The sequence below is a fragment of the Coregonus lavaretus genome (genome assembly GCF_964263955.1).
Source record: "Coregonus lavaretus genome assembly, chromosome: 17".
NCBI lineage: Eukaryota > Metazoa > Chordata > Actinopteri > Salmoniformes > Salmonidae > Coregonus > Coregonus lavaretus.
The window spans coordinates 46896474-46923350 of NC_140004.1; the positions used below are offsets into that span (position 1 = coordinate 46896474).

A 26877-nucleotide genomic window follows, 5' to 3' on the forward strand; every position below is an offset into this window, starting at 1 on the left:
TGAGAGGCAGCAAAGTGTCAAATGGTTATCTTTTTAGTTCACAATTCAAGTTATTATGTTCTGAATGTGAACGGGTTTGTAGAGTCAGCGACGGGAAAGATGCTGTATCCAAGTTGCGCAAATCAATATAGAAAGAGAGATACATAAAGCTGCCATCATGTCAGGACAGGACGGATAAAAAATAATGCTGATATTTTTTTCAATCCATGCACCATTTTCATCCGCAGCATCAGATGGTTGGGTGTCTATAAGAGATACCCTACCTCGGTTTAAACTATCAGAATAGGCCTGGGCTACCTATTCAGAGTTGGTAGGCTAGTGATGAACAAACCTGAATGTCCATATCGCGTATGCTCTTGATAGCTTTGATTTTCAATTGTTATTGCATTATTCAACAAATATATATTTTTTTAAACGGCTGAACAATAATAATAATAATAATAATAATAATAGTACTAATAATAATAATAATAATAATAATAATAAATTAATAATGATAATAACAATACGTGTTCTAATAATTAATAATAGTCTAGGCTTATAATTTATCTACAAGTCAAAATGAAAAGTTAAAGTAACATGATTTTAATGTTGATAGGCATTACCTATTATTTTGAGATAAATAAATGGCAAGATTGTTTAATTATTTTGTAGCCTATTTATTTAGAAAAAGGTGACTGTCAAGAAACATCTCCATTGTTATTTACATATTCATTATCCAGTAGGCTACGTGGAGATACAGTGGAATGATGCCATACAAATTAATGGCTTAAATAATTGTACTTTTGCCAACCAAAATATTTGTTCCGTGATAACTAGCACATTTTCGGTAACAAGGTGCTACACTAGACATTTGTGCAAAGGTTTTCTCAAGTTCCGTTTGCATTTGAACAATGACATCGACATAAACTGAAGACCGATATATATTTGGGGGTATTTTAAGGCATGTATTCTTTAAGCACAAAATATTAATTCTAAAATCAACTATTGACAAAACATTTATATTTCTTAAAGAATTCCCAGCCTTTAAATTGAAATATAGTATGTTTTCTTCCTTACAAACAAGTGGTATGAAGCATGTTACATAATTGTATCAATTATTATAATTTAAAAGCTAGTATAAAAAGTCTACAGCGCTCTCTAAAATTATTATCACATAGGATGCATTATCAGGATTTAAAATGACAAAATACCAAATAGAATCACAACATAATAAATTGTTAAAAATACTTCATGTTATTATTACAATACACAAATTGCAGACATTCGAGGACAACACAAAACAATTTTGAGGTTATTACAAGACAATTAGGCTACAACGAATCCTGAATAGGCTAAACCTTTGAGGACAAAATTGTCCCTTTCCGAACTCAACTCATAACCTTTCCGACTCCATCGGTTGCAATAGACACGCTCCACAGTCTGAACCGCCCGCGGCACATACAATAGGCTACCAAACATACATACTGTAATCTCTGTTCCGGTCAGGCAGTCTCCCATTTTTAGAAATGCTGCTTAAAATCTCTGTGCCGTCGTCTTCTTATATGGAGACTTAATTTGAGTCTTTCATTCAGCGGCAGTCCTCGTGCAGGTGGCGGATCTGTGAATACTGCGCCGATTCAATGGCACAGCCTCAGTCTTAGTCGAGTACCGTATAATTAATTTTAAGTTACTAGGAGCACCATATCATTACGGACAGAATAGAAAAGTGTGTCACCAAAACAGCTGATTTGCATACAGATCTCTGTCCTTCAGTGTTGCCAATATTGCGGGTTATCTGATTTGATTACAACAACAACAACAAAAAAGAAAAACACATATAAGAAGAACTCTCATACAGATCATGAAAATATAGCTTCGGGTGATGGTTTGTTTTGTGGATGCTGGCTTGTCCAAATTACGTTGAAATTCTAGCCAATCTAATATGCCAGCTATCTTTACCCGAATTTAAAACATGTGTAGGACTGTGTGATTTTGCATTGTAGAGCATCGACGAAATAATAAATAAAAGCAATGTTAATCAAATATGATCACAGTGTAAATATAAATTATGATACCTGCTCTCACTTTTGTGGGAGTACAGCACCATCTTGCTTAAAGATAAGTAATGGCTTCTCTGTGAAGACAATGCACATACAGTGTTCTACTGGCCTCTGGCGGCGGAACAGAAGCGATGCATCTGATACGGGTTAAACACTCCCCCAAGAGTTCACTCCCCTTCGTGAAAACGAAACTAAAAACTAGGCCAGTTTGGGATCTGTTTGAAATTCGAACAATGCTGAATGCGACTCAAGATTAAACGACGAACATCGATAAAATAGATTACTCGGGCAAAGACAATATAGCCTAGATTCTTTTCTCCTGTAGACTGCAGAACTAGAAGTAGCGACCCCGGGAAAGGGAAAGTTAGTTCGCTCTTCCTCATAGCAACGAAGAACGCACAACAAAGTACTTGCGCTATGGCAAATGCGCCATTGAAAGAGGTATGTGTACCCTCATCTAAAATTAAGAAAAAAACAACATGCTAATCTAGCCTATATGAAATAGTATTTATAGTTAAAACACATTTTAAAACATACTCATTACATTTCAACTTACTCACTTATGTAATCTTAGGATTTCCCAAATTATACACAGTGTAGCTACAGTGGACGTAGTTGTGGACAGTTTTGGCCTGTCAACCTCTATGGTAGACCAGGGCTGTGTTTCCCTAAAACATCGGAGTGCTAATATCATCTTAATTACATTGAAACTAAATGGACGAAAGATGATTTTAGTGCTACCATGCTTTTGGGAAACCCAGCACAGACCAATTACCGCATGGTAGGGTGTAGTTGTTAATCAATATGCAGGTGGCAACCAGTTTTAGTCACACTGTAAAAAAAAAAAAAATCAATCTACACACAATACCCCATAATGACAATACAAAACCCGGTTTTTAGACATTTTAGCAAATGTATTAAAAATAAAAAACGGAAATATCACATTTACATAAGTATTCAGACCCTTTACTCAGTACTTTGTTGAAGCACCTTTGGCAGCAATTACAGCCTTGAGTCTTCCTGGGTATGACACTACAAGCTTGGCACACCTGTATTTGGGGAGTTTCTCCCATTCTTCTCTGCAGATCCTCTCAAGCGCTGTCAGGTTGGATTGGAGGCGTTGCTGCACAGCTATTTTCCGGTCTCCAAAGATGTTCGATCGGGTTCAAGTCCGGGCTCTGGCTGATCTCTCTGTACTTTGCTATGTTCATCTTTCCCTCGATCCTGACTAGTCTCCCAGTCCCTGCCGCTGAAAAACATCCCCACAGCATGATGCTGCCACCATTGTGCTTCACCGTAGTGATGGTGCCAAGTTTCCTCAAGACGTGATGCTTGGCAATCAGGCCAAAGAGTTCAATCTTGGTTTGTGCCTTTTACTGAGGAGTGGCTTCCGTCTGGCCACTCTACCATAATGGCCTGATTGGTAGAGTGTTGCAGAGATGGTTGTTCTTCTGGAAGGTTCTCCCATCTCCACAGAGGAACTCTGGAGCTCTGTCAGAGTGACCATCGGGTTCTTGGTCACCTCCCTGACCAAGGCCCTTTTCCCCCAATTGCTCAGTTTGGCCGGGCGGCCAGCTCTAGGAAGAGTCTTGGTGGTTCCAAACTTCTTCCATTTAAGAGTGATAGAGGCCACTGTGTTCTTGGGGACCTTCAATGCTGCAGACATTTTTTGGTACCCTTCCCCAGATCTGTGCCTCGACACAATCCTGTCTCGGAGATCTACGGACAATTCTTTCGACCTCTTAGCTTGGTTTTTACTCTGACATGCACTGTGGGACCTTATATAGACAGGTGTGTGCCTTTCCAAATCATGTCCAATCAATTGAATTTACCACAGGTGGACTCCAATCAAGTTGTAGAAACATCTCAAGGATGATCAATGGAAACAGGACGCACCTGAGCTCAATTTCGAGTCTCATAGCAGAGGGTCTGAAAACGTTTATTTTTAAAACATTTGCAAACATTTCTAAAAACCTGTTTTCGCTTTGTCATTATGGGGTATTGTGTGTAGATTGATGAGGGAAAACATTAAATCAATTTTAGAATAAGGTTGTAACGTAACAAAATGTGGAAAAAGGGAAGGGGTCTGAATACTTTCCGAATGCACTGTAACCAGTAATTATTATTCAACATGTCTTCCTTCACCTGTGATTTGAATTTACTGCCTCTTGGTTCTTCCTGCCGCCAATTCTCTGGCAACAGGACACGTTGAACATGAATGACTGTATAAATGAACATCCACAATGTCAACATGTGTCAAATATGCAAGTTGAAATGTTGTGTGTGTAACTATGTCCACAGCCTTTTTTTTTTTTTTTTTTTTTGGTAAGATGCCCAAATTAGAATTTTTAGTTGAATGAATATATGAGACAATTTGAGCGGACACATGTTTTTACGTTTGCAGAAATGTTGCCTAAGTTTTCTCATGTTGGAGCTAATTTTGGGCCAACAAAAAAAGTTAAGTTCAGGTAACACTTTGACCGAAAAGTTGAGTAAAAAAAAAAAAAGGCTGTGGAACCAGTTACTTAATAATATTTAGTTGAAACAACTATATGCATTTTACAGAGCATATAGGTCAAGCATGAGCCGTCTGTCATTGTACTATGTATGTCACACTAATTAGCATTTTGAACTTGCCCGAACCCTTGATGTCTTTCAGATATTTTCAGATGTTACTCTCACTGTAGATACAGACACTTTCAAAGAGCCTAACAGAGTGAAGTACATTCTCTCAGAATATGATGTCGCCGTTGCAAAAACCTCACATTACGAAGTGCAGGGATCATTTGAGGAAATGGAGGACCTGTTTGTGAAGATGTCAAGTCTAGACAGATCTGCTGCCCCCGCTCTCAGAGACAGTCCTCTTCCTCACCAACGGCGTCCTCAGTCACCTACTCCAGTGAAACCAGTGGAGGTAGTTGGGGCCGTTTGGGACTTTATCCAACAGAGATGCTCAAAGGAGTTGAAGAGAATCGAAGGGGAAGACATCTCAATTCATAAACCTCATGACAAAATGGTGGTGACCTTTCAAAGCCACAGAAAAGATCCGGTTCGGGCTCACTTCGCCAGAGAGCGCTTTGTCACGTTCTATCAGAGACTCGCCACAGATCTGCAAGTGAAGACTTACAGTTTGGATCCACAATACTACAAAAGCTTGCAGAGACATTTTCCAGAACTTTTGATTGAAGGAAGCCCCAGTAAAGACGAAGTTACAGTGACAGGGCGCTACATGCATATGGTGATATTGGAGGATTTTCTATGGCGCGGTTACAGTTCCGCCGTGACATCACAACGACCCCTGACACCCCAGAGAGTTAGCGCCTCTGGTGCTACACGAAACAAGCAGTCAGACAAAGGAGAAGAAGAGTCGTGTCCGATTTGTCTGGACACCATTAAAGATCAAAACAAGGAGACGTTGGAATGTAAACACTCGTTCTGTAGAAGCTGTCTGGCGCAGGCGTTCAAGACCAAACCTGTCTGTCCAACCTGTGGGGCAGTCTATGGGCAATTGAAGGGGACGCAACCAAAGGGCGGTACTATGACTGTCACTAAGGAAAGGTCTTCTTTGTCTGGATATGAGAATTATGGAACAATCGTGATTCAGTACCTCATTCCAAGTGGAACACAGAAGGTAAGCAACTAAAACATACAAACTAAGTATACAAACTACATACAAAGCCACTATTCTACCATGGTACATAAAATACACAGCACTGCTAGTTTTCATCCTTCCTAGCGAACGTCCTTCCTTCAGCGAGGCGCGATGCCCAGAATCACAGATTCTACTAATCACCTTGCATCCCAAGCACCCACCCTTTTTTTTTATGTGATCAAGATGAGCCAATCTACACAAAGCCTTGCTCAGGTCTACCCTCTTATGTTGTACTATTACTGACTGTCACATAGGAGGAGCATCCCAACCCAGGTCAGACTTACCAGGGTGCATCACGTACAGCGTATCTCCCAGACTCCTCGGAGGGCAGGAATGTTCTGGCGCTCCTGAAGAGGGCCTTCGACCAGCGACTCACGTTCACTGTTGGCCGATCATCCACCACAGGCGTGGAAAACGTCGTCACGTGGAACGATATCCACCACAAAACCTCAAAATACGGAGGCACCAGTGGGTAAGTACAGTATGGACGGATGCACTCCATTCTGTAGAAATTCTGCACAGTTACATATTGTGATACATTACTTACATGCATAATGAGCTGATTAGAAGAGATTATGAACTGGGTGGTTCGAGCCCTGAATGCTGATTGGCTGACAGCCGTGGTATATAAGACCGTATACCACGTGTATGACAAAACATTTATTTGTACTTCCTCTAATTACGTTGGTAGCCAGTTTATAATAGCAATAAGGCACCTCGGGGGTTTGTGGTATATAGCCAATATACTGTCCCACGGCTAAGGGCTGTATCCAGGCACCCCCGCATTGCATCGTGCCGCAGAACAGCCCTTAGCCGTGGTATCTCGGCCAGGGGAGGCTGCTGAGGGGAGGACTGCTTATAATAATGGCTGGAACCGAGTGAATGGAATGGCACCAAACACATGGAAACCATGGAAACCACGTATTTGATGTGTTTGATACCATTCCACCTATTTCCCTCCAGCCATTACCACGAGCCCGTCCTCCCCAATTAAGGTACCACCAACCTCCTGTGATATTGGCCATATACCACACCCCCTCGGGCCTTGTTGTTTCATTATAAGGTGGTTATACATTCTCATAACATGTCTTTCAATGTCATTATAACTGCAGGATAGAAGTGTTACCTTATATTCCATTATAGGAGGTACAAACTCAAAAGGACAGTAGTTGTGAACTAAAGGTTTTGTTTTTGTATCTATGGTTACCCAGCTATGGTTACCCTGACCCTGACTACCTGAGCCGTGTACAGGATGAACTGAAGGTCAAAGGAATCTATTGACATCTCTTCTGCATGTCTCACGACTACCGATATTTTTTATTTTATTTATTTATTGAACCTTTATTTACCTAGGCAAGTCAGTTAAGAACAATGACGGCTTACACCGGCCAATCCCGGACGAAGCTGGGCCAATTGTGCGCCGCCCTATGGGACTTGGTTGTGATACAGCCTGGAATCGAACCAGGGGGTCTGTAGTGACGCCTCAAGCACTGAGATGCAGTGCCTTAGACCACTGCGCCACTCGGGAGCCCAAGCGCAAGAATGAAGGAGAAAGAGGCCACAAATACAACCCAATGTTGCTGATATTACATTTGTGAAATGAAGATTTATGTTCCCCAGCAAGAAAACCAAATAATGTCACTCAAACAGAAGGGGAACTAACAGAGTCACTGACAACCAGAACTAAACAGGTTTTAGGAGGGGTTCTGAAAGACACTCATGGGGGTGTCCACTGAAAGTGTCCACAACTGGAAAACTTAAGACACCCACCATGAGACCCACTAAAGTTGCCCAAGAAGAGGCAAACAAAGGAAAAACAGGAAGCAAACCAACAAGGTGAGCAAACCAGGGACGATCAGACAAAGGATTGTCTTTCTAGAAATCAAATAGGGAGAGACAACTGGAGGTGTTAACCCTCCACATCTCTCAAGACAACTGGAGGTGTTAACCCTCCACATCTCTCAAGACAACTGGAGCGCTGGGCCAGCACAGGTAAAACACCTTCCCACTAATGAGATGGCAACCAGCACAGGTGTAACACATACTAACGACTAATCGGTGTGCCCTATGTGATAAAGTGCTAAAAGTCTAACCTCAAAACAGAAATAGAAAATTATCCATTTCATATTCTAAGTTTATAAAACACTCCAAAAAAAAACAACACTAAGAAACACCACAGAGTTTAAGATATAATACATTCAGTATAAACAGGAAAATTAAATAAAGAACCTCCCACCCCCCTAACCAACATGACTCCTCCCTCATCCTCCCACTCCACCCCCTAACCAACATGTCTCCTCCCCCATCCTCCCACTCCACCCCCCTAACCAACATGTCTCCTCCCCCATCCTCCCACTCCACCCCCCTAACCAACATGTCTCCTCCCCCATCCTCCCACTCCACCCCCTAACCAACATGACTCCTCCCTCATCCTCCCACTCCACCCCCTAACCAACATGTCTCCTCCCCCATCCTCCCACTCCACCCCCCTAACCAACATGTCTCCTCCCCAACCTCCCATCCCATTCCCCCAACATGGCTCCTCCCCCAACCTCCCATCCCATTCCCCCAACATGTCTCCTCCCCCAACCTCCCACCCCATTCCCCCAACATGTCTCCACCCCCAACCTCCCATCCCATTTCCCCAACATGTCTCCTCCCCCAACCTCCCATCCCATTCCCCCAACATGTCTCCTCCCCCAACCTCCCATCCCATTCCCCCAACATGTCTCCTCCCCCAACCTCCCATCCCATTCCCCCAACATGGCTCCTCCCCCAACCTCCCATCCCATTCCCTCAACATGTCTCCTCCCCCAACCTCCCACCCCATTCCCCCAACATGTCTCCTCCCCCAACCTCCCATCCCATTCCCCCAACATGTCTCCTCCCCCAACCTCCCACCCCATTCCCCCAACATGTCTCCTCCCCCAACCTCCCACTCCACCCCCTAACCAACATGTCTCCTCCCCCAACCTCCCATCCCATTCCCCCAACATGTCTCCTCCCCCAACCTCCCATCCCATTCCCTCAACCAGCCAACATGTCTCCTCTCCCAACCTCCCATCCCATTCCCCCAACATGTCTCCTCCCCCAACCTCCCATCCCATTCCCCCAACATGTCTCCTCCCCAACCTCCCATCCCATTCCCCCAACATGGCTCCTCCCCCAACCTCCCATCCCATTCCCCCAACATGTCTCCTCCCCCAACCTCCCATCCCATTCCCCCAACATGTCTCCTCCCCAACCTCCCATCCCATTCCCCCAACATGGCTCCTCCCCCAACCTCCCATCCCATTCCCCCAACATGTCTCCTCCCCCAACCTCCCATCCCATTCCCCCAACATGGCTCCTCCCCCAACCTCCCATCCCATTCCCCCAACATGTCTCCTCCCCCATCCTCCCACTCCACCCCCCTAACCAACATGTCTCCTCCCCCAACCTCCCATCCCATTCCCCCAACATGTCTCCTCCCCAACCTCCCATCCCATTCCCCCGTCTCCATCCAACCCCGACTCTCAGAAACCACTGAGTAAAAAAAAGGAACAAATTGTGGTTTCTCAGCAAGTTTGAATTTATTGAACATAAACAAGTACATAAGCTACTATTTTCATAACTTGTAAAAAAGCCCAAAAAGCTGAATTAATTTGCAAAATAAAATAAAAAGCCATAAAAACTCAATACAGAAAATATTTGGCCTCCTTGTTGTGACAATATATACAGTCATATATTACCATTAATTCATATCTATAAGGCACCAAATGCTAAGTAGCATAATAACACAAATATTTTTTATTCACCAAAACACCAAAAGACATCCAGATCAAAGAAACTCACAAAGCAGATCAAATCAAATATACTGCTGACCATCATATTGCTCGTCTCCAACTGATTCACATTTCCTGTGAAACGTTTGACTGTAAAGCTTGTACTTTTGAGATCCCTTTAAAAAAAAAATTGACAATCATGTCATCACTTGGTGCACTTGATTATGCTTCCAGTACCAACAATATACCCTTGGTGTTCCTCCCGCTTTCATTAGATACGTAACACTGCGGCACTGTCGAGATATCCTATAGGGTCACCTATAATGTTAGGATACAGTTCATGAAAAATATTAGTAACAAAATGTCTTTGGAACCAATGTCCACCCAGTGCTTCACTGTATATTATTGACATGTTCGTATTACTATTCCAAGACTGATATTAAAACAATATTAAATAAATGTGATTTGGTCACCTGAATTATGGAATAAAATGAACAATGTGTTGCTAATTACTACCCGTCTTCTGTGTTTATATTCGTTACAATAACCTTACGTATATTCAGTAGTCATTCATTTTGTTTTTATTTTAAAAAATATGACCTGTGACAGTACTGTTTTCTTAGGAAACTTAAGACTTGCATCATGTACAGGGTGTTTTTTTATTTTTATTTAACCTTTATTTAACTAGGCAAGTCAGTTAAGAACAAATTCTTATTTACAACGACGGCCTGCAACGGCCAAACCCGGACGACGCTGGGCCAATTGTGCGCCGCCCTATGGGACTCCCAATCACGGCCGGTTGTGATACAGCCTGGAATCGAACCAGGGGGTCTGTAGTGACGCCTCAAGCACTGAGATGCAGTGCCTTAGACCGCTGCGCCACTCGGGAGCCCAGGACCGGACCGCTGCGCCACTCGGGAGGGTTGGTGTCCTCTATGGCCCAATGTCAACGTCTACTTTACACCAGCATCATCCTTAGAGATATATCATTTACAGTGAACACAAGGGGTAGTATACATTCATCGGAGCTCTGATTGGTCTTTTTAAAAGCACATCTGAGCTCTGATTGGTCTTTTGTCTTTTTAAAAGCACAACTGAGCTCTGATTGGTCTTTAAAATCACAGCAATATATAAAACAACAAGCAGCAAACACCCAGGCTTAGTACGTATAGAAACCCCCATACCCCCTAACGAAAGTAACCACTTTAAAATGTTCTTTAAATTGGGGCATCGATTATACATCCACCCATATTTTTAAATCAAAGTACAAATATCAATCTGAAATGTTTTACTGTTTATTTTTATAAGTATTAAACTGGTTGTGAGTGCTAAGTGCGTGGAACTTCTGAATTGGCAGATGGATCACATCCAAACTGTAATGTGTATAAATTCTTGACTGGAATCAAAGTCTTTGCCATTGGGTGAACCAGCTGACCCCCTTATAAAAGGAGAAGCAACCAATATATAAATTTCTTGGTATGATATGTGAAGGAAAACTGATCTACTTCCTAAATTAACACGGCATACATTTCTGCTCATTTCACGACGACATCTCAGTCAGAGCTCTCACCCCTTTTGGGCTACGCACCATTTTAAAGGTAATGTTACCACGGTCGAGGAGATGATGGCCTTCTAAGTAAACACTGCCGATGTCGGCTCAAATGGGAAATTACCTTTAAAAAAATGTCAACCGCTCTAAAATGCAGATCATCCCCAGTCCCGATTTGAATCCTGGTATTTTGTGTCTATTCTACTCAATGTATTGCTGTGTGCCTCAGTCTACATGAAATGGTTACCAATATATGATATATATATATATATATATATCCACACACACACACCATATACAACCATATACAACCGCCCAAAATAATCAAGTGGAAAATCAGTTGTAGTTTTTCAGGTTACGACACCAGTTGTTGGAACAAATATATGACATTAAGAAACAGTGCATATTAACACCTTCAGTACACATTGTACTTTAAAAAAAGGTACAACTCTATAGTAAACAAGGTCAGATAGATGGGACCTTTTTCCTAGACAGGAAGGAACTTTTTCCTAGACAGGAAGGAACTTTTTCCTCATTATTTCCCCCCCAAAAAATGTTAAATGTTCTCTACAAAAAAAAAAAAAATCGTCCCAAATCAGTCAAACTGAGAGACGTACTGTCTTCAGAAAAACACGATTCTTCATAGTATTTAGAAACTTAGCAAAATGTGTTCTTCCCTAAAGAGTTTTGTTGTGTTTCAGTTGTAAATATGTGTGGTGGGTTTCACTGTAGCTATTTCTTTTGAGGATTTCAAACTTTTGCTAAGTAGTTTTTTGTGTTCTCCGCGTTTGGTGGGAAGGAAACGCCTCCGCAGCTCAAAAATCCAGCTTTGAGCTGGGAGGCTGGAGGAGAGGCAGCAGTATTGCAGCGGTTGTTCATCCCGTGGCGGTCTGGTTGCCGATGACTCGTAGGATCTCTCGATGGATGCCAGCGTCTTGTGTGTTGATGCTCGTATCTCCCACCTGGCCATCTTCATAACTGGACCAGAAGAATCACACAAGAACATCACTTCTCAGTACCAACCGCCAGAACATCACTTCTCAGTACCAACCGCCAGAACAAATTCCCTGTGGGAACTCTAGCTATTAATTAAACTCTTGTAAAATGTCAAAAAGCTAAAATGTTTATTCACTAGTATTATCAAATACTGGTATGTTTGATTTCTTTGTGACAAACCTCTTTAAAGGACCTTAACCCTTAGTCTGCTACCTTAACCCCTAGTCTGCTACCTTAACCCCTTAGTCTGCTACCTTAACCCCTAGTCTGCTACCTTAACCCCTAGTCTGCTACCTTAACCCCTAGTCTGCTACCTTAACCCCTTAGTCTGCTACCTTAACCCCTAGTCTGCTACCTTAACCCCTAGTCTGCTACCTTAACCCCTTAGTCTGCTACCTTAACCCCTAGTCTGCTACCTTAACCCCTAGTCTGCTACCTTAACCCCTAGTCTGCTACCTTAACCCCTAGTCTGCTACCTTAACCCCTAGTCTGCTACCTTAACCCCTAGTCTGCTACCTTAACCCCTAGTCTGCTACCTTAACCCCTTAGTCTGCTACCTTAACCCCTTAGTCTGCTACCTTAACCCCTAGTCTGCTACCTTAACCCCTAGTCTGCTACCTTAACCCCTAGTCTGCTACCTTAACCCCTAGTCTGCTACCTTAACCCCTTAGTCTGCTACCTTAACCCCTAGTCTGCTACCTTAACCCCTAGTCTGCTACCTTAACCCCTAGTCTGCTACCTTAACCCATAGTCTGCTACCTTAACCCCTAGTCTGCTACCTTAACCCCTTAGTCTGCTACCTTAACCCCTAGTCTGCTACCTTAACCCCTTAGTCTGCTACCTTAACCCCTTAGTCTGCTACCTTAACCCCTAGTCTGCTACCTTAACCCCTTAGTCTGCTACCTTAACCCCTAGTCTGCTACCTTAACCCCTAGTCTGCTACCTTAACCCCTAGTCTGCTACCTTAACCCCTAGTCTGCTACCTTAACCCCTTAGTCTGCTACCTTAACCCCTAGTCTGCTACCTTAACCCCTAGTCTGCTACCTTAACCCCTAGTCTGCTACCTTAACCCCTTAGTCTGCTACCTTAACCCCTAGTCTGCTACCTTAACCCCTAGTCTGCTACCTTAACCCCTAGTCTGCTACCTTAACCCCTTAGTCTGCTACCTTAACCCCTAGTCTGCTACCTTAACCCCTTAGTCTTCTACCTTAACCCCTAGTCTGCTACCTTAACCCCTAGTCTGCTACCTTAACCCCTAGTCTGCTACCTTAACCCCTAGTCTGCTACCTTAACCCCTAGTCTGCTACCTTAACCCCTAGGATGCTACCTTAACCCCTAGGATGCTACCTTAACCCCTAGTCTGCTACCTTAACCCCTAGTCTTCTACCTTAACCCCTAGTCTTCTACCTTAACCCCTAGTCTGCTACCTTAACCCCTAGTCTGCTACCTTAACCCCTAGTCTGCTACCTTAACCCCTAGTCTGCTACCTTAACCCCTAGTCTGCTACCTTAACCCCTAGTCTGCTACCTTAACCCCTAGTCTGCTACCTTAACCCCTAGTCTGCTACCTTAACCCCTAGTCTTCTACCTTAACCCCTAGTCTTCTACCTTAACCCCTAGTCTGCTACCTTAACCCCTAGTCTGCTTTGATGAATTGGAGACCACTGTAAGGGATGCCCAATAAAGGGCATACCGTCCAATAACTACTGTAAGGGATACTGTTTAGTCCTACTTACACAAAGAAGAAGCGTGTACAGACGTGGTCGGTATTGGGAACGACCCAGATGTCTCCATGTTTGTGCAGATCAGGGGATGTGATTACTGGAAGAGGACATAAAGAGTTTATTTTCCAAAACACTATATATCCATTTTCAGAAATGTTAGTAAATGAGCATTTATTGTTTTTAAAGAAATTATTAATAACATCGGTGTGTTTTTTTCACTATCTAATCATGGCATGGTGTTGTTCAATGACAGACGTGTTTGTTTAAAATCTATCACTTGGTTTCATTTCAGAGACACAAATGATCATGTTGTTTTTGCGAAATTCTAAACACTATATCCGCCTCACTCTCAGAGAAATTAGTAGTACTGCTAGGTTTTACACAGTCAAATGGATCAAATAGCTAGCTTTTTAATAAAAGAACTGTACCAATTATACATTTGTGACATATTTAAAAAAATTATTCAACACAGTATTGAGATCTGCATGCAAAACACTTGACATTTGTCATTTAGCAGAAGCGTTTATCCTGAGTTATTTACAGTTTGTGCATTCATCTTAAGATAACCACATGTCACAGTCAATTATACAGGAAACGAACATTCCATTCCAGCTAAACAATGGATCTATACAGATGTAGGATCTTAATTTGATCACTTTTGTTGCTGAGAATTAATTATAATCCACATAATTCACATTTCCTGTTGCTGTAGGATTATTTTCCTGATGTAGTTAAACTGGCTCAAATTAAGATCCTACATACATCTGTAGCGTTTTGTGAAAAAATACATTTGAATACATATTTGAAATCTATGAATAAAAATATCTGAGAATAACAATACTGCACACACACACACACGTACCCATAAGCAATAATTTCTGATAAAAAAACAAATGTGAAAAATTGGTGGATATAGCATTTTGGAAATAAACTTCACATACACATATATTAACAGAGTTTACATACGCATATATTAACAGAGTTTACATACACATATATTAACCGAGTTTACATACACATATATTAACAGCGTTTACATACACATATATTAACAGCGTTTACATACGCATATATTAACAGCGTTTACATACGCATATATTAACAGAGTTTACATACACATATATTAACAGCGTTTACATACACATATATTAACAGAGTTTACATACACATATATTAACAGCGTTTACATACACATATATTAACAGCGTTTACATACACATATATTAACAGAGTTTACATACACATATATTAACAGCGTTTACATACACATATATTAACAGCGTTTACATACACATATATTAACAGCGTTTAAATACACATATATTAACAGCGTTTACATACACATATATTAACAGCGTTTACATACAGTGGCTTCAGAAAGTGTAGCCACCTATTCCACATTTTGTTGTGTTACAGCCTGAATTCAAAATGTATTAAATCGATGTGTTTCCCCTCACTCATCTACACACACAATGACAAAGTGAAAACATGTTTTTAAAAATGTTTGCAAATGTGTTACAAATTAAAGAAATAAATATCTCATTTACATAAGTATTCATACCCCTGAGTCAATACTTTGTAGAAGCACCTTTGGCAGTGATTACAGCTGTGAGTCTTTCTGGGTAAGTCTCTAAGAGCTTTCCACACCTGGATTGTAAGATATTTGCCCATAATTCTTTTCAAAATTCTTCAAGTTCTGTCAAATTGGTTGTTGATCATTGCTAGACAACCATTTTCAGGTCTTGCCATAGATTTTCAAGTAGATTTAAGTCCAAATTGTAACTTGGCCACTCAGGAACATTCACTTTCTTCTTGGTAAGCAACTCCAGTGTATATTTGGCCATGTGTTCAGCTGAAAGGTGAATTCATATCCCAGTGTCTGGTGGAAATCAGCTTGAACCAGGTTTTCCTCTAGGATTTTGCCTGTGTTTTAGCGCCATCCAGTTTCTTTTTTATCCTGAAAAACTCCCCAGTCCTTAACGATTACAAGCATACCCATAACATGATGCAGCCACCACTGCTTGAAAATATGGAGAGTGGTATACAGTAATGTGTTGGATTTGATTTCCCCCAAACATAACACTTTATATTCAGGACAAAAAGTTTATTGCTTTGCCACATTTTTTGCAGTATTACTTTAGTGCCTTGTTGCAAACAGGATGCATGTTTTAGAATATTTTTATTCTGTAAATGCTTCCTTTTCACTCTGTCATTTAGGTTAGTATTGTTGAGTAACTACAATGTTGTTTCTCCATCCTCAGTGTTCTCCTATCACAGCCATTAAACTCTCTAACTGTTTTAAAGTCACCATTGGCCTCAGCCTGAAATCCCTGATCGGTTTCCTTCCTCTCCGGCAACTGAGTTAGGAAGGGCACCTGTATCTTTGTAGTGACTGGGTGTATTGATACACCATCCAAAGTGTAATTAATAACTTCATCATGCTTTTATTTTTACCAATCTACCAATAGGTGCCCTTCTTTGCGAGGCATTCGCAAACCTCCCTGGTCTTTGTAGTTGAATCAGTGTTTGAAATCCACTGCGTGACTGCAGGACCTTACAGATAATTGAATGTGGGTGGTACAGAGATGAGGTATTCATTCACAAATCATGTTAAACACTATTATTGCACACAGAGTGAGACCATGCAACTTATTATGTGACTTGTTAAACCCATTTCTACTCCTGAACTTATTTAGGCTTGCCATAACAAAAGGGGTTGAATACTTATTGACACAAGATGTTTCAGCTTTTAATTTTGTATTAAAATTTAGACACATTTCAAAAACCTAATTCAAACTTTGACATTATGGGGTATTGTGTGTAGGCCAGAGACAGAACCCTAAATGTTATCCATTTTAAATTCAGGCTGTAACAACAAAATGTGTAAAAAGTCCAGGGGGTGTGAATACTTTCTGAAGGCCCTGTTCGTGTTATCAGTTAATGTCTCCATGGTTGTTCCAGCCCAGAGCATATACGTACCTTCACATAAGGCTATGCACTTCAGGTTCCGACTTTGCAAAAACTGGGGCTGCTGTCCTTTCTTTGTTGACTGCAAAAGGACACAACTCTAGTGAACACAACGTTCATATCCCCAGTTTACACCAGTTAACACCTTACAGAAGTTTGGAGAAATGTCATTATGATCACCTGCAAATGTAAGTTGGTCTTGTTTGTAGCAGTTTCGTCCTTCGAAGCAACTTTCTGCTGCTTTTTGTTCATCCCTAAATGGAGAGATGTTATAATAACAATCAGAACAGGCACTGCTCTGTCAGTATTCAGAACAGGCACTGCTCTGTCAGTATTCAGAACAGGCACTGCTCTGTCAGTCTGCAGAACAGGCACTGCTCTGTCAGTATTCAGAACAGGCACTGCTCTGTCAGTATTCAGAACAGGCACTGCTCTGTCAGTATTCAGAACAGGCACTGCTCTGTCAGTATTCAGAACAGGCACTGCTCTGTCAGTATTCAGAACAGGCACTGCTCTGTCAGTATTCAGAACAGGCACTGCTCTGTCAGTCTGCAGAACAGGCACATTTTCAAAAAACATGAGAGTAATGAATCCAAAACGAGTTTTAATATGGCAGCATCTACCTGAATTTATTGTGCAGACAGAACATGTCGGCCACAGTCTCTCGGTTCACATACTGCAGAGTTCAACTGGTACATTGTAGCTTTACTTACTCCGGTAGAACAACAGACTCAGTCACACAATTTGTAATTCATTCCACATATTAAAAAGGCTCAGCAATATGACGTAGACGCACAAAGTAAACAGCATAGTGGGTCAATTTCCGCAAAACTAAGCCTTGAAGCGCGAGTCTAAACTTCTCCGCTGTTTTGGTGCCCTGGCTACCACGTTGTAACAGCGGGAAGCGAACCCGTGAACCACAGATACTGTGTGTGTGTAACTGTGTGTGACAGCGAAGTCTTGCGTCTCGCTCATCGCAATATCTGCGGTGCTGCTCGTGGCAACGTCATTTAGCTGAGTCTACCTTTAAAATGAATTACAAAGTTCCTGTAGATAGGTTTTCTGGGTACCTGAGTAACCAAAGGATATGCTTGACATTGGGCTGATATAGATTCCACTCCCATAGATGGCGCCGTGGAGCTGCCGACAGACAACCAAACTATTAGAGGTGTATTAGAAGTCTGTAGGCATGACATGCAATATATCTATATATATATACGGTAACAGTCAGGGCTGGGACGGTACCAGTATCGCGACAAAACACAAAGCAGATGTAACTTCTTTAGCCCCAAGTTGGAAACAAACATGTTGTCATCCAGAGTCACATGTATTTATTTTCCAAGCTGTAGCACACAATATATTACATACAGCAGGTTTTTTTTAAAAGGACCAAAGAGTTCGTTCTGCTTTTGTGTTTTCATTTTTTTGCGATACTGGTATCATCACAGCCCTAGTGACTACTGTTTGCGTTAAGGTCTTGATAAGCAAAGTGTATCCTCTGAGACGTAAGGGTTACATTTACTCAGACCCAGCCTACAGTTTACCATACAAAGTAGTCTCTTGGTCAGGCAGTTGAAATCACAGATTGTGCTTTTAAAAAGGCATATTATAAACAATTCTTGGATGTTTTTTTTTTTTTACCTGAAGTCTTGTGTTGGATGCAACCACCAAACCGTTCCTCAAAATGGAGTGCCAATTCTCTATGTGAGAACCACTGAACAGGGAAAAGGCCATTAACTATCCAATACACATCTACTGTATTAATCAAATTAATGTCATTCTCCCCACGCAAAATAGCAGTCATTTTAAAAACATGTTCTGAAACATACTGTGTAAGATTGAAGTACTTAAAACAAGTGTAAGATGAAAGTAGTTCAAACATTGAGTGCACATCACGAGAAAGCACATGGATGTGTACGATACAATGGAAGGCCAGCTAACATATTCTGATTTTTTTTTTTTTTTTAAAGTTCAACTTGAAATGAGCATGGTCTAATTGACTCAACAACCAAAAACACATATCTATATTTAGCTTTCTTCTATATTTAGCTGTCATATATATATATGATATGTACATACTGGAAAGCGAAGGTACTCCCAAAGAGGGTCTTGGCAGCTCGGAAGTTGGACTCTTTGGCAGGAGGACTGCTGAGCAGAAGAAACTGGTGCGGCGTGTGCATGAACCTCAGTTGCTGCATTCGTGACAGAGAGACACACGGCTTTATTGGAGGTGTCCCAATTGGCAATCTTTTCCCTATGTAGTGCAGGTCAAAAGTAGCGCACTACGTAGGGATATATAGGGACTAGGATGCCCTTTGGGACGTCACACATTAACTCCTCTCCTCTCCTGTTCTCTCCGTTCTTCACAACTCTATAAATCAACCTGTCTTATGACTTCACAGGAACACCCAGAAAAGACTGAATGCCGGACGAGAAAATACCATCAGAGAGATATTACATCAAGTCTAGGGAGATTAAGGTTAAGACAGACTTAATAACCATAAATATAGAGATATTATCATCTGGGGTAGATTTTTTTTTTTTATATGTCGTTTTGCAGTAACTCTAGATCTATCTAATCTCCTCTACGGCCAAACAACAGCATTTGAATTATGTATAAAACTCACTCTGGTAGCTGGTAGTTTGACGATGTGTGATCTGTTACTGGATATCACCCTAGAGAGAAAAACAAAAAAACGGGTTGCTTTAGACATTACAGTTTGCAATACAATCCCTCCAGCTGCTAGATCGACCTGTTGTTAGATACTGAAGTAGCTGTCATTCACACTTTCTGTGGTGTTGAATGTATCAATCAACTGTCTCATGTCCTGGTCTGCCTGTACATTCAATATGTTTCCGACTACTGATTTGAATTGCAGGCTGACAATGGCCTAACAGCCGAAACATTTGGGTTTTTCCTCCTGTAAAATAACTTTCAAACTCTTTTTCGATTGCGGACTCGTGACACTAAATCTTAGGCTATTTATGAAAATAATTAGGTTTAGTTGGGAAAATTAAGTAAACGGTTTCTTGCCATGGCAGTGAAAGGTTTCTTACCATGGCAGTGAGGGGTTTCTTACCATGGCAGTGAGGGGTTTCTTACCATGGCAGTGAGGGGTTTCTTACCATGGCAGTGAGGGGTTTCTTACCATGGCAGTGAGGGGTTTCTTACCATGGCAGTGAGGGGTTTCTTACCATGGCAGTGAAGGGATTCTTACCATGGCAGTGAAAGGATTCTTACCATGGCAGTGAGGGGATTCTTACCATGGCAGTGAAAGGATTCTTACCATGGCAGTGAAAGGATTCTTACCATGGCAGTGAAAGGATTCTTACCATGGCAGTGAAAGGATTCTTACCATGGCAGTGAGGGGATTCTTACCATGGCAGTAAAATGTTTCTTACCATGGCAGTGAGGGGATTCTTACCATGGCAGTGAGGGGATTCTTACCATGGCAGTGAAAGGATTCTTGCCATGGCAGTGAGGGGTTTCTTACCATGGCAGTGAGGGGTGTCTTACCATGGCAGTGAAAGGATTCTTACCATGGCAGTGAAAGGATTCTTACCATGGCAGTGAGGGGATTCTTACCATGGCAGTAAAATGTTTCTTACCATGGCAGTGAGGGGATTCTTACCATGGCAGTGAGGGGATTCTTACCATGGCAGTGAAAGGATTCTTGCCATGGCAGTGAGGGGTTTCTTACCATGGCAGTGAGGGGTGTCTTACCATGGCAGTGAAAGGATTCTTACCATGGCAGTGAGGGGATTCTTACCATGGCAGTGAGGGGATTCTTACAATGGCAGTGAGGGGATTCTTACCATGGCAGTGAGGGGATTCTTACCATGGCAGTGAGGGGATTCTTACCATGGCAGTAAGGGGATTCTTACAATGGCAGTGAGGGGATTCTTACCATGGCAGTAAGTAGTTTCTTACCATGGCAGTGAGGGGATTCTTACCATGGCAGTGAGGGGATTCTTACCATGGCAGTGAGGGGTGTCTTACCATGGCAGTGAAATGATTCTTACCATGGCAGTGAGGGGATTCTTACCATGGCAGTGAGGGGATTCTTACCATGTCAGTGAAAGGTTTCTTGCCATGGCAGTGAGGGGATTCTTACCATGGCAGTGAAAGGATTCTTGCCATGGCAGTGAGGGGATTCTTACCATGGCAGTGAGGGGATTCTTACCATGGCAGTGAAAGGATTCTTACCATGGCAGTGAAAGGATTCTTACCATGGCAGTGAGGGGATTCTTACCATGGCAGTGAGGGGATTCTTACCATGGCAGTGAGGGGATTCTTACCATGGCAGTGAGGGGATTCTTACCATGGCAGTGAGGGGATTCTTACCATGGCAGTGAGGGGATTCTTACCATGGCAGTGAAATGTTTCTTGCCATGGCAGTGAAAGGATTCTTACCATGGCAGTGAGGGGTTTCTTACCATGGCAGTAAGTGGTTTCTTACCATGGCAGTAAGGTGTTTCTTACCATGGCAGTGAGGGGATTCTTACCATGGCAGTGAGGGGATTCTTACCATGGCAGTAAGTGGTTTCTTACCATGGCAGTAAGGTGTTTCTTACCATGGCAGTGAGGGGATTCTTACCATGGCAGTGAGGGGTTTCTTACCATGGCAGTGAAAGGTTTCTTACCATGGCAGTGAGGGGTTTCTTACCATGGCAGTGAGGGGATTCTTACCATGGCAGTGAGGGGATTCTTACCATGGCAGTGAGGGGATTCTTACCATGGCAGTGAGGGGTTTCTTACCATGGCAGTGAGGGGTTTCTTACCATGGCAGTGAGGGATTTCTTACCATGGCAGTGAGGGGATTCTTACCATGGCAGTAAGGTGTTTCTTACCATGGCAGTGAGGGATTTCTTACCATGGCAGTAAGTGGTTTCTTACCATGGCAGTGAGGGGTTTCTTACCATGGCAGCGAGATAATTCTTACCATGGCAGTGAGGGGATTCTTACCATGGCAGTAAGTGGTTTCTTACCATGGCTGTGAGGGGTGTCTTACCATGGCAGTGAGGGGATTCTTACCATTGCAGTGAGGTGTTTCTTACCATTGTAGTAAGGTGTTTCTTACCATTGTAGTAAGGTGTTTCTTACCATTGCAGTGAGGTGTTTCTTACCATTGTAGTAAGGTGTTTCTTACCATTGTAGTAAGGGGATTCTTACCATTGCAGTAAGGTGTTTCTTACCATTGTAGTAAGGTGTTTCTTACCATTGTAGTAAAGGGTGTCTTACCATTGTAGTAAGGGGTGTCTTACCATTGTAGTAAAGGGTGAGCTAAAGGATCATGCTTGTCCATCTGCCTCTTGACCTCCAGGTAAGGTGCCTGTAGAGAGACAACCTTCCTTTTAACTCCACTGGCTGAATGGGAACAGAGGACCAGGACACACACAGGGGATACATAGCAGAGGACCAGGACACACACAGGGGATACATAGCAGAGGACCAGGACACACACAGGGGATACATAGCAGAGGACCAGGACACACACAGGGGATACATGCAGAGGACCAGGACACACACAGGGGAGACATAGCAGAGGACCAGGACACACACAGGGCATACATAGCAGAGGACCAGGACACACACAGGGGAGACATAGCAGAGGACCAGGACACACACAGGGGATACATAGCAGAGGACCAGGACACACACAGGGGATACATAGCAGAGGACCAGGACACACACAGGGGAGACATAGCAGAGGACCAGGACACACACAGGGGAGACATAGCAGAGGCACAGGACACACACAGGGGAGACATAGCAGAGGACCAGGACACACACAGGGGAGACATAGCAGAGGACCAGGACACACACAGGGGAGACATAGCAGAGGCACAGGACACACACAGGGGAGACATAGCAGAGGACCAGGACACACACAGGGGAGACATAGCAGAGGACCAGGACACACACACAGGGGAGACATAGCAGAGGCACAGGACACACACAGGGGAGACATAGCAGAGGACCAGGACACACACAGGGGAGACATAGCAGAGGCACAGGACACACACAGGGGCGACATAGCAGAGGCACAGGACACACACACAGGGGAGACATAGCAGAGGACCAGGACACACACAGGGGAGACATAGCAGAGGACCAGGACACACACACAGGGGAGACATAGCAGAGGCACAGGACACACACAGGGGAGACATAGCAGAGGCACAGGACACACACAGGGGAGACATAGCAGAGGCACAGGACACACACACAGGGGAGACATAGCAGAGGACGAGAGACGCAATGAGAATCAATCACACGTCCTCTTGTAATGCTGGTGTGTGTCTAACACAAAGTTGACCAATTGGGGACATTTTGTTAGTCCCCACAAGGTCAAATGCTATTTCTAGGGGGTTTAGGGTTAACCTCTACGGGATCGGTGTCCCGTATACGGGACGGTTGAGCTAATGTGATTAGCATGACTGTTGTAAGTAACAGCAAACTTTCCAGGACATAGACATGTCTTACATGGGCAGAAAGCTTAAATTATCGTTAGTCTAACTGCACTGTCCAATTTACAGTAGCTATTACAGTGAAAAAAATACCATGCTATTGTTTGAGGAGAGTGCACAACAACAAAAAACTTAGCACGGCAACTGGTTTGATACATTCACCTCTGAAGGTTAATAATGTACTTACATTCAGTAATCTTGCTCTGATTTGTCATCCTAAGGGTCCCAGAGATAAAATGTAGCATAGTTTTGATAAAATCCATTTTTATGTTCAAATGTAGGAACTGGGTTCTACAGTTTGAACCCCTGCTGTCTCTGGCTCCACACCCAACCCGCCCGGCCATCTAGATGTGTGAAAGTTAGTGTATAAGCTAATGATCCATCATGTATGACATTCCTGGGAGTGTGTAAACTTACATTTAGTATTACCATATCATTTTTGTATGTTCTCTATAGTTATGTACTTGAAAATGTTTCAATTGACCAGTTCGGCACATTTGGGCAGACTTGATACAAAATAGTCCAGTATTGCAATGCTTCACTGGATCAATCTGAAACTTTGCACACACTGCTGCCATCTAGTGGCCGAAATCTAAATTGCGTGTACACCTCTATATGATATTATGGCCTTTCTCTTGCATTTCAAAGATGGGAAAAAAAAAAAAAAAAACGCATGTTGTTTTGTTTGTATAATTTTTTTCCAGATCTAATGTGTTATATTCTCCTACATTAATTTCACATTTCCACAAACTTCAAAGTGTTTCCTTTCAAATGATATCAAGAATATGCATATCCTTGCTTCAGGTCCTGAGCTACAGGCAGCTAGATTTGGGTATGTCATTTTAGGCAAAAAATTGAAAAAATGGGTCCGATCCTTTAGAGGTTTTAAGGTAGAATTCGTGTTAGGGTTAGAATTAGGGTTAGGAGCTAGGGTTAGGGTTAAGGTTAGGGTTATGGTTAGGGGTTAGGGAAAATAGGATTTGGAATGGGACTGAATTGTGTGTCCCCACAAGGTTAGGTATACAAGCCTGTGTGTGTGTGTTTTAGATGCTGAACACTGTAGAATAGTGCTATAAGCTGACATTGACAGAAGCTCCATAATGCTATGAAAAAACAACCATCACAGGTGACTTTGGCCTGTAAATGCGAAGGAAGGCTCCATTCCTCCATACTATTTATCTGATAGATGTAAGGCTGTCAAGGGTTAGGGTTGGTTACCTGGGACATTTCTCTGATAGATGTAAGGCTGTCAAGGGCTCTCATCACTCGGTCATAGTCCTTTTTCTGAAATGAACCACAAGCATCATGGTCAACCCAGTAAAGACATATCCATCTTGTATTTCTGAGTAAGCTGACATTGTTATGCATCACAGGCAGTATGCACCACTTCAAAAAAGGACACAGTGGAATTCAGCATGGGATCTACCAACAACAACTAAAAGCCCTCTGCATATTTACACTAAATGGCCTCTGTCCGACATTGGCTTAGCCGTATAAATCGTATATTGGGGTGGATTTATTGTGGAATTCATCAAATTGCTGCTGATAAAAGCTGTACCCTTGGGTTGAAGGCCAGTGCCTGGGAGTCACACGGATCCACCACGGAGGGATATGGCTCAAAGATGACAACTTTCCTGGGGGACTCTAGAGCCGACCTGCACATGGACACCAACAGATCCACCACCTACAGAGAAATAACAACATTCAGCCAACTGGGTGAGGGTGAGGGTGAGTGTGTGTGTGTGTGAATGTGTGAATGTGTGTGTGTGTGTGTGTGTGTGTGTGTGTGTGTGTGTGTGTGTGTGTGAATGTGTGTGTGTGTGTGTGTGTGTGTGTGTGTGTGTGTGTGTGTGTGTGTGTGTGTGTGTGTGTGTGAATGTGTGTGTGTGTGTGTGTGTGTGTGTGAGAATGTGTGTGAATGTGTGTGTGTATACCTGAGCTCCTGTGGCGATCTCGTCGGCTGCCTCATTCATCACCCCCAGTGTTTGAAAGGCAAACACACACAGCTCCCGTTCACACACTGTGGGCTGGGGGGGGGGGGGGGGGGGGGGTGACACCATATTGATAGGATCATTAAGACGGATACCTTGTTTAGCTTTACAGCATATTATCTCCCTCCAATTCATTTAGATAGATTGTAATGGGCGTGCTGCTCGTTAGCGACAAGGTTGTTTTGGGTTTAAATGAGTCAGAAACAGCCACAGTCAGGCTGCTGTCCACCCAGCCGGTCTTCAGGACAGGAATGGCCTGGGACAAAACAAATACAGCTAATACTGGTATACAAAGCCCTCATACCACAGGTATAGTCGTATCATTAGGACTCAGGACAGGTCCTATAACCTACTGTAGATAGATTCTGAGTACTCCTCTGGCTGGTACCAATAACCTACTGCAGGTGTAGAGGCTGAGTATTCCTATGGCTGGTACCAATAACCTACTGTAGATTTAGAGGCTGAGTACTCCTCTGGCTGGTACCAATAACCTACTGTAGATATAGAGGCTGAGTACTCCTCTGGCTGGTACCAATAACCTACTGTAGATATAGAGGCTGAGTACTCCTCTGGCTGGTACCAATAACCTACTGTAGATATAGAGACTGAGTACTCCTCTGGCTGGTACCAATAACCTACTGTAGATATAGAGGCTGAGTACTCCTCTGGCTGGTACCAATAACCTACTGTAGATATAGAGACTGAGTACTCCTCTGGCTGGTACCAATAACCTACTGTAGATATAGAGGCTGAGTATTCCTATGGCTGGTACCAATAACCTACTGTAGATTTAGAGGCTGAGTACTCCTCTGGCTGGTACCAATAACCTACTGTAGATATAGAGGCTGAGTACTCCTCTGGCTGGTACCAATAACCTACTGTAGATATAGAGGCTGAGTACTCCTCTGGCTGGTACCAATAACCTACTGTAGATATAGAGACTGAGTACTCCTCTGGCTGGTACCAATAACCTACTGTAGATATAGAGGCTGAGTACTCCTCTGGCTTGTACCAATAATCTACTGTAGATATAGAGGCTGAGTACTCCTCTGGCTGGTACCAATAACCTACTGTAGATATAGAGACTGAGTACTCCTCTGGCTGGTACCAATAACCTACTGTAGATATAGAGACTGAGTACTCCTCTGGCTGGTACCAATAACCTACTGTAGATATAGAGACTGAGTACTCCTCTGGCTGGTACCAATAACCTACTGTAGATATAGAGGCTGAGTACTCCTCTGGCTGGTACCAATAACCTACTGTAGATATAGAGACTGAGTACTCCTCTGGCTGGTACCAATAACCTACTGCAGGTGTAGAGACTGAGTACTCCTCTGGCTGGTACCAACATCACATCATGCTTTAAAACCTTACAGGGTCTGGTTACATTTAGCTGTATGGGCTAAACTGAATATTGCTCTGTTTTTACAAATCTTGTACTGTGTGTTAGTATGTGTGTGTGCGTGTGTGTGTGTGTGTGTGTGTGTGTGTGTACAGTACTCACTCTGAGCATGGGTCCGTTCTGGAACACATGTGGTTCGTCACACACCACACAGAACTCATTCAGGACCGGAGTCCTCTGCTCAGCATACTCCATGGTCTGAAGGCAGAAGACATTAGAAATGCTCATATATGCTTATAACACGTATCAACTCCTTATACATGTACACATTTGCTTGAAGTAAAGTGTTAAACATATTATTGATAGAAGAGCTTAGG

At 42.8% G+C, this 26877-nt stretch overlaps 2 protein-coding genes across 2 annotated transcripts in view; one reads left to right on the forward strand and one right to left on the reverse strand.

Annotated features, from left to right (window-relative positions):
• The first annotated feature begins 2221 nt into the window (after nucleotides 1-2221).
• On the forward strand, nucleotides 2222-7843 carry LOC311144274 (E3 ubiquitin-protein ligase DTX3L). Its single transcript, XM_084180287.1, has 4 exons — nucleotides 2222-2483; nucleotides 4702-5673; nucleotides 5949-6166; nucleotides 6906-7843. Exons 1-4 carry the CDS (start codon nucleotides 2460-2462, stop codon nucleotides 6973-6975), a joined length of 1284 nt encoding a protein of 427 aa, XP_084036413.1. The 5' UTR covers nucleotides 2222-2459; the 3' UTR covers nucleotides 6976-7843.
• An 812-nt stretch (nucleotides 7844-8655) lies between these two features.
• LOC311145156 (protein mono-ADP-ribosyltransferase PARP8-like) overlaps nucleotides 8656-26877 on the reverse strand; it is a 68196-nt gene continuing 49974 nt past the window's right edge. Inside the window, exons 15-27 of the mRNA XM_084181354.1 lie at nucleotides 26663-26758; nucleotides 25099-25191; nucleotides 24723-24848; nucleotides 24383-24448; nucleotides 21959-22026; nucleotides 19321-19369; nucleotides 18773-18885; nucleotides 18335-18407; nucleotides 17764-17833; nucleotides 16874-16947; nucleotides 16706-16775; nucleotides 13739-13823; nucleotides 8656-11985 (exon numbers count right to left, since the gene is read on the reverse strand). Coding sequence (XP_084037480.1) covers nucleotides 11883-11985; nucleotides 13739-13823; nucleotides 16706-16775; nucleotides 16874-16947; nucleotides 17764-17833; nucleotides 18335-18407; nucleotides 18773-18885; nucleotides 19321-19369; nucleotides 21959-22026; nucleotides 24383-24448; nucleotides 24723-24848; nucleotides 25099-25191; nucleotides 26663-26758 — 1086 coding nt within the window. The 3' untranslated portion in view covers nucleotides 8656-11882. The remainder of the gene's footprint in view (nucleotides 11986-13738; nucleotides 13824-16705; nucleotides 16776-16873; nucleotides 16948-17763; nucleotides 17834-18334; nucleotides 18408-18772; nucleotides 18886-19320; nucleotides 19370-21958; nucleotides 22027-24382; nucleotides 24449-24722; nucleotides 24849-25098; nucleotides 25192-26662; nucleotides 26759-26877) is intronic.

Coding starts and splice junctions, on each gene's coding strand:
- LOC311144274 (XM_084180287.1), top strand. CDS start 2,460: ATGGCAAATGCGCCATTGAAAGAG. Junction 2,484..4,701: donor CAAATGCGCCATTGAAAGAG/GTATGTGTACCC, acceptor GATGTCTTTCAG/ATATTTTCAGATGTTACTCT. Junction 6,167..6,905: donor AAATACGGAGGCACCAGTGG/GTAAGTACAGTA, acceptor ATGGTTACCCAG/CTATGGTTACCCTGACCCTG.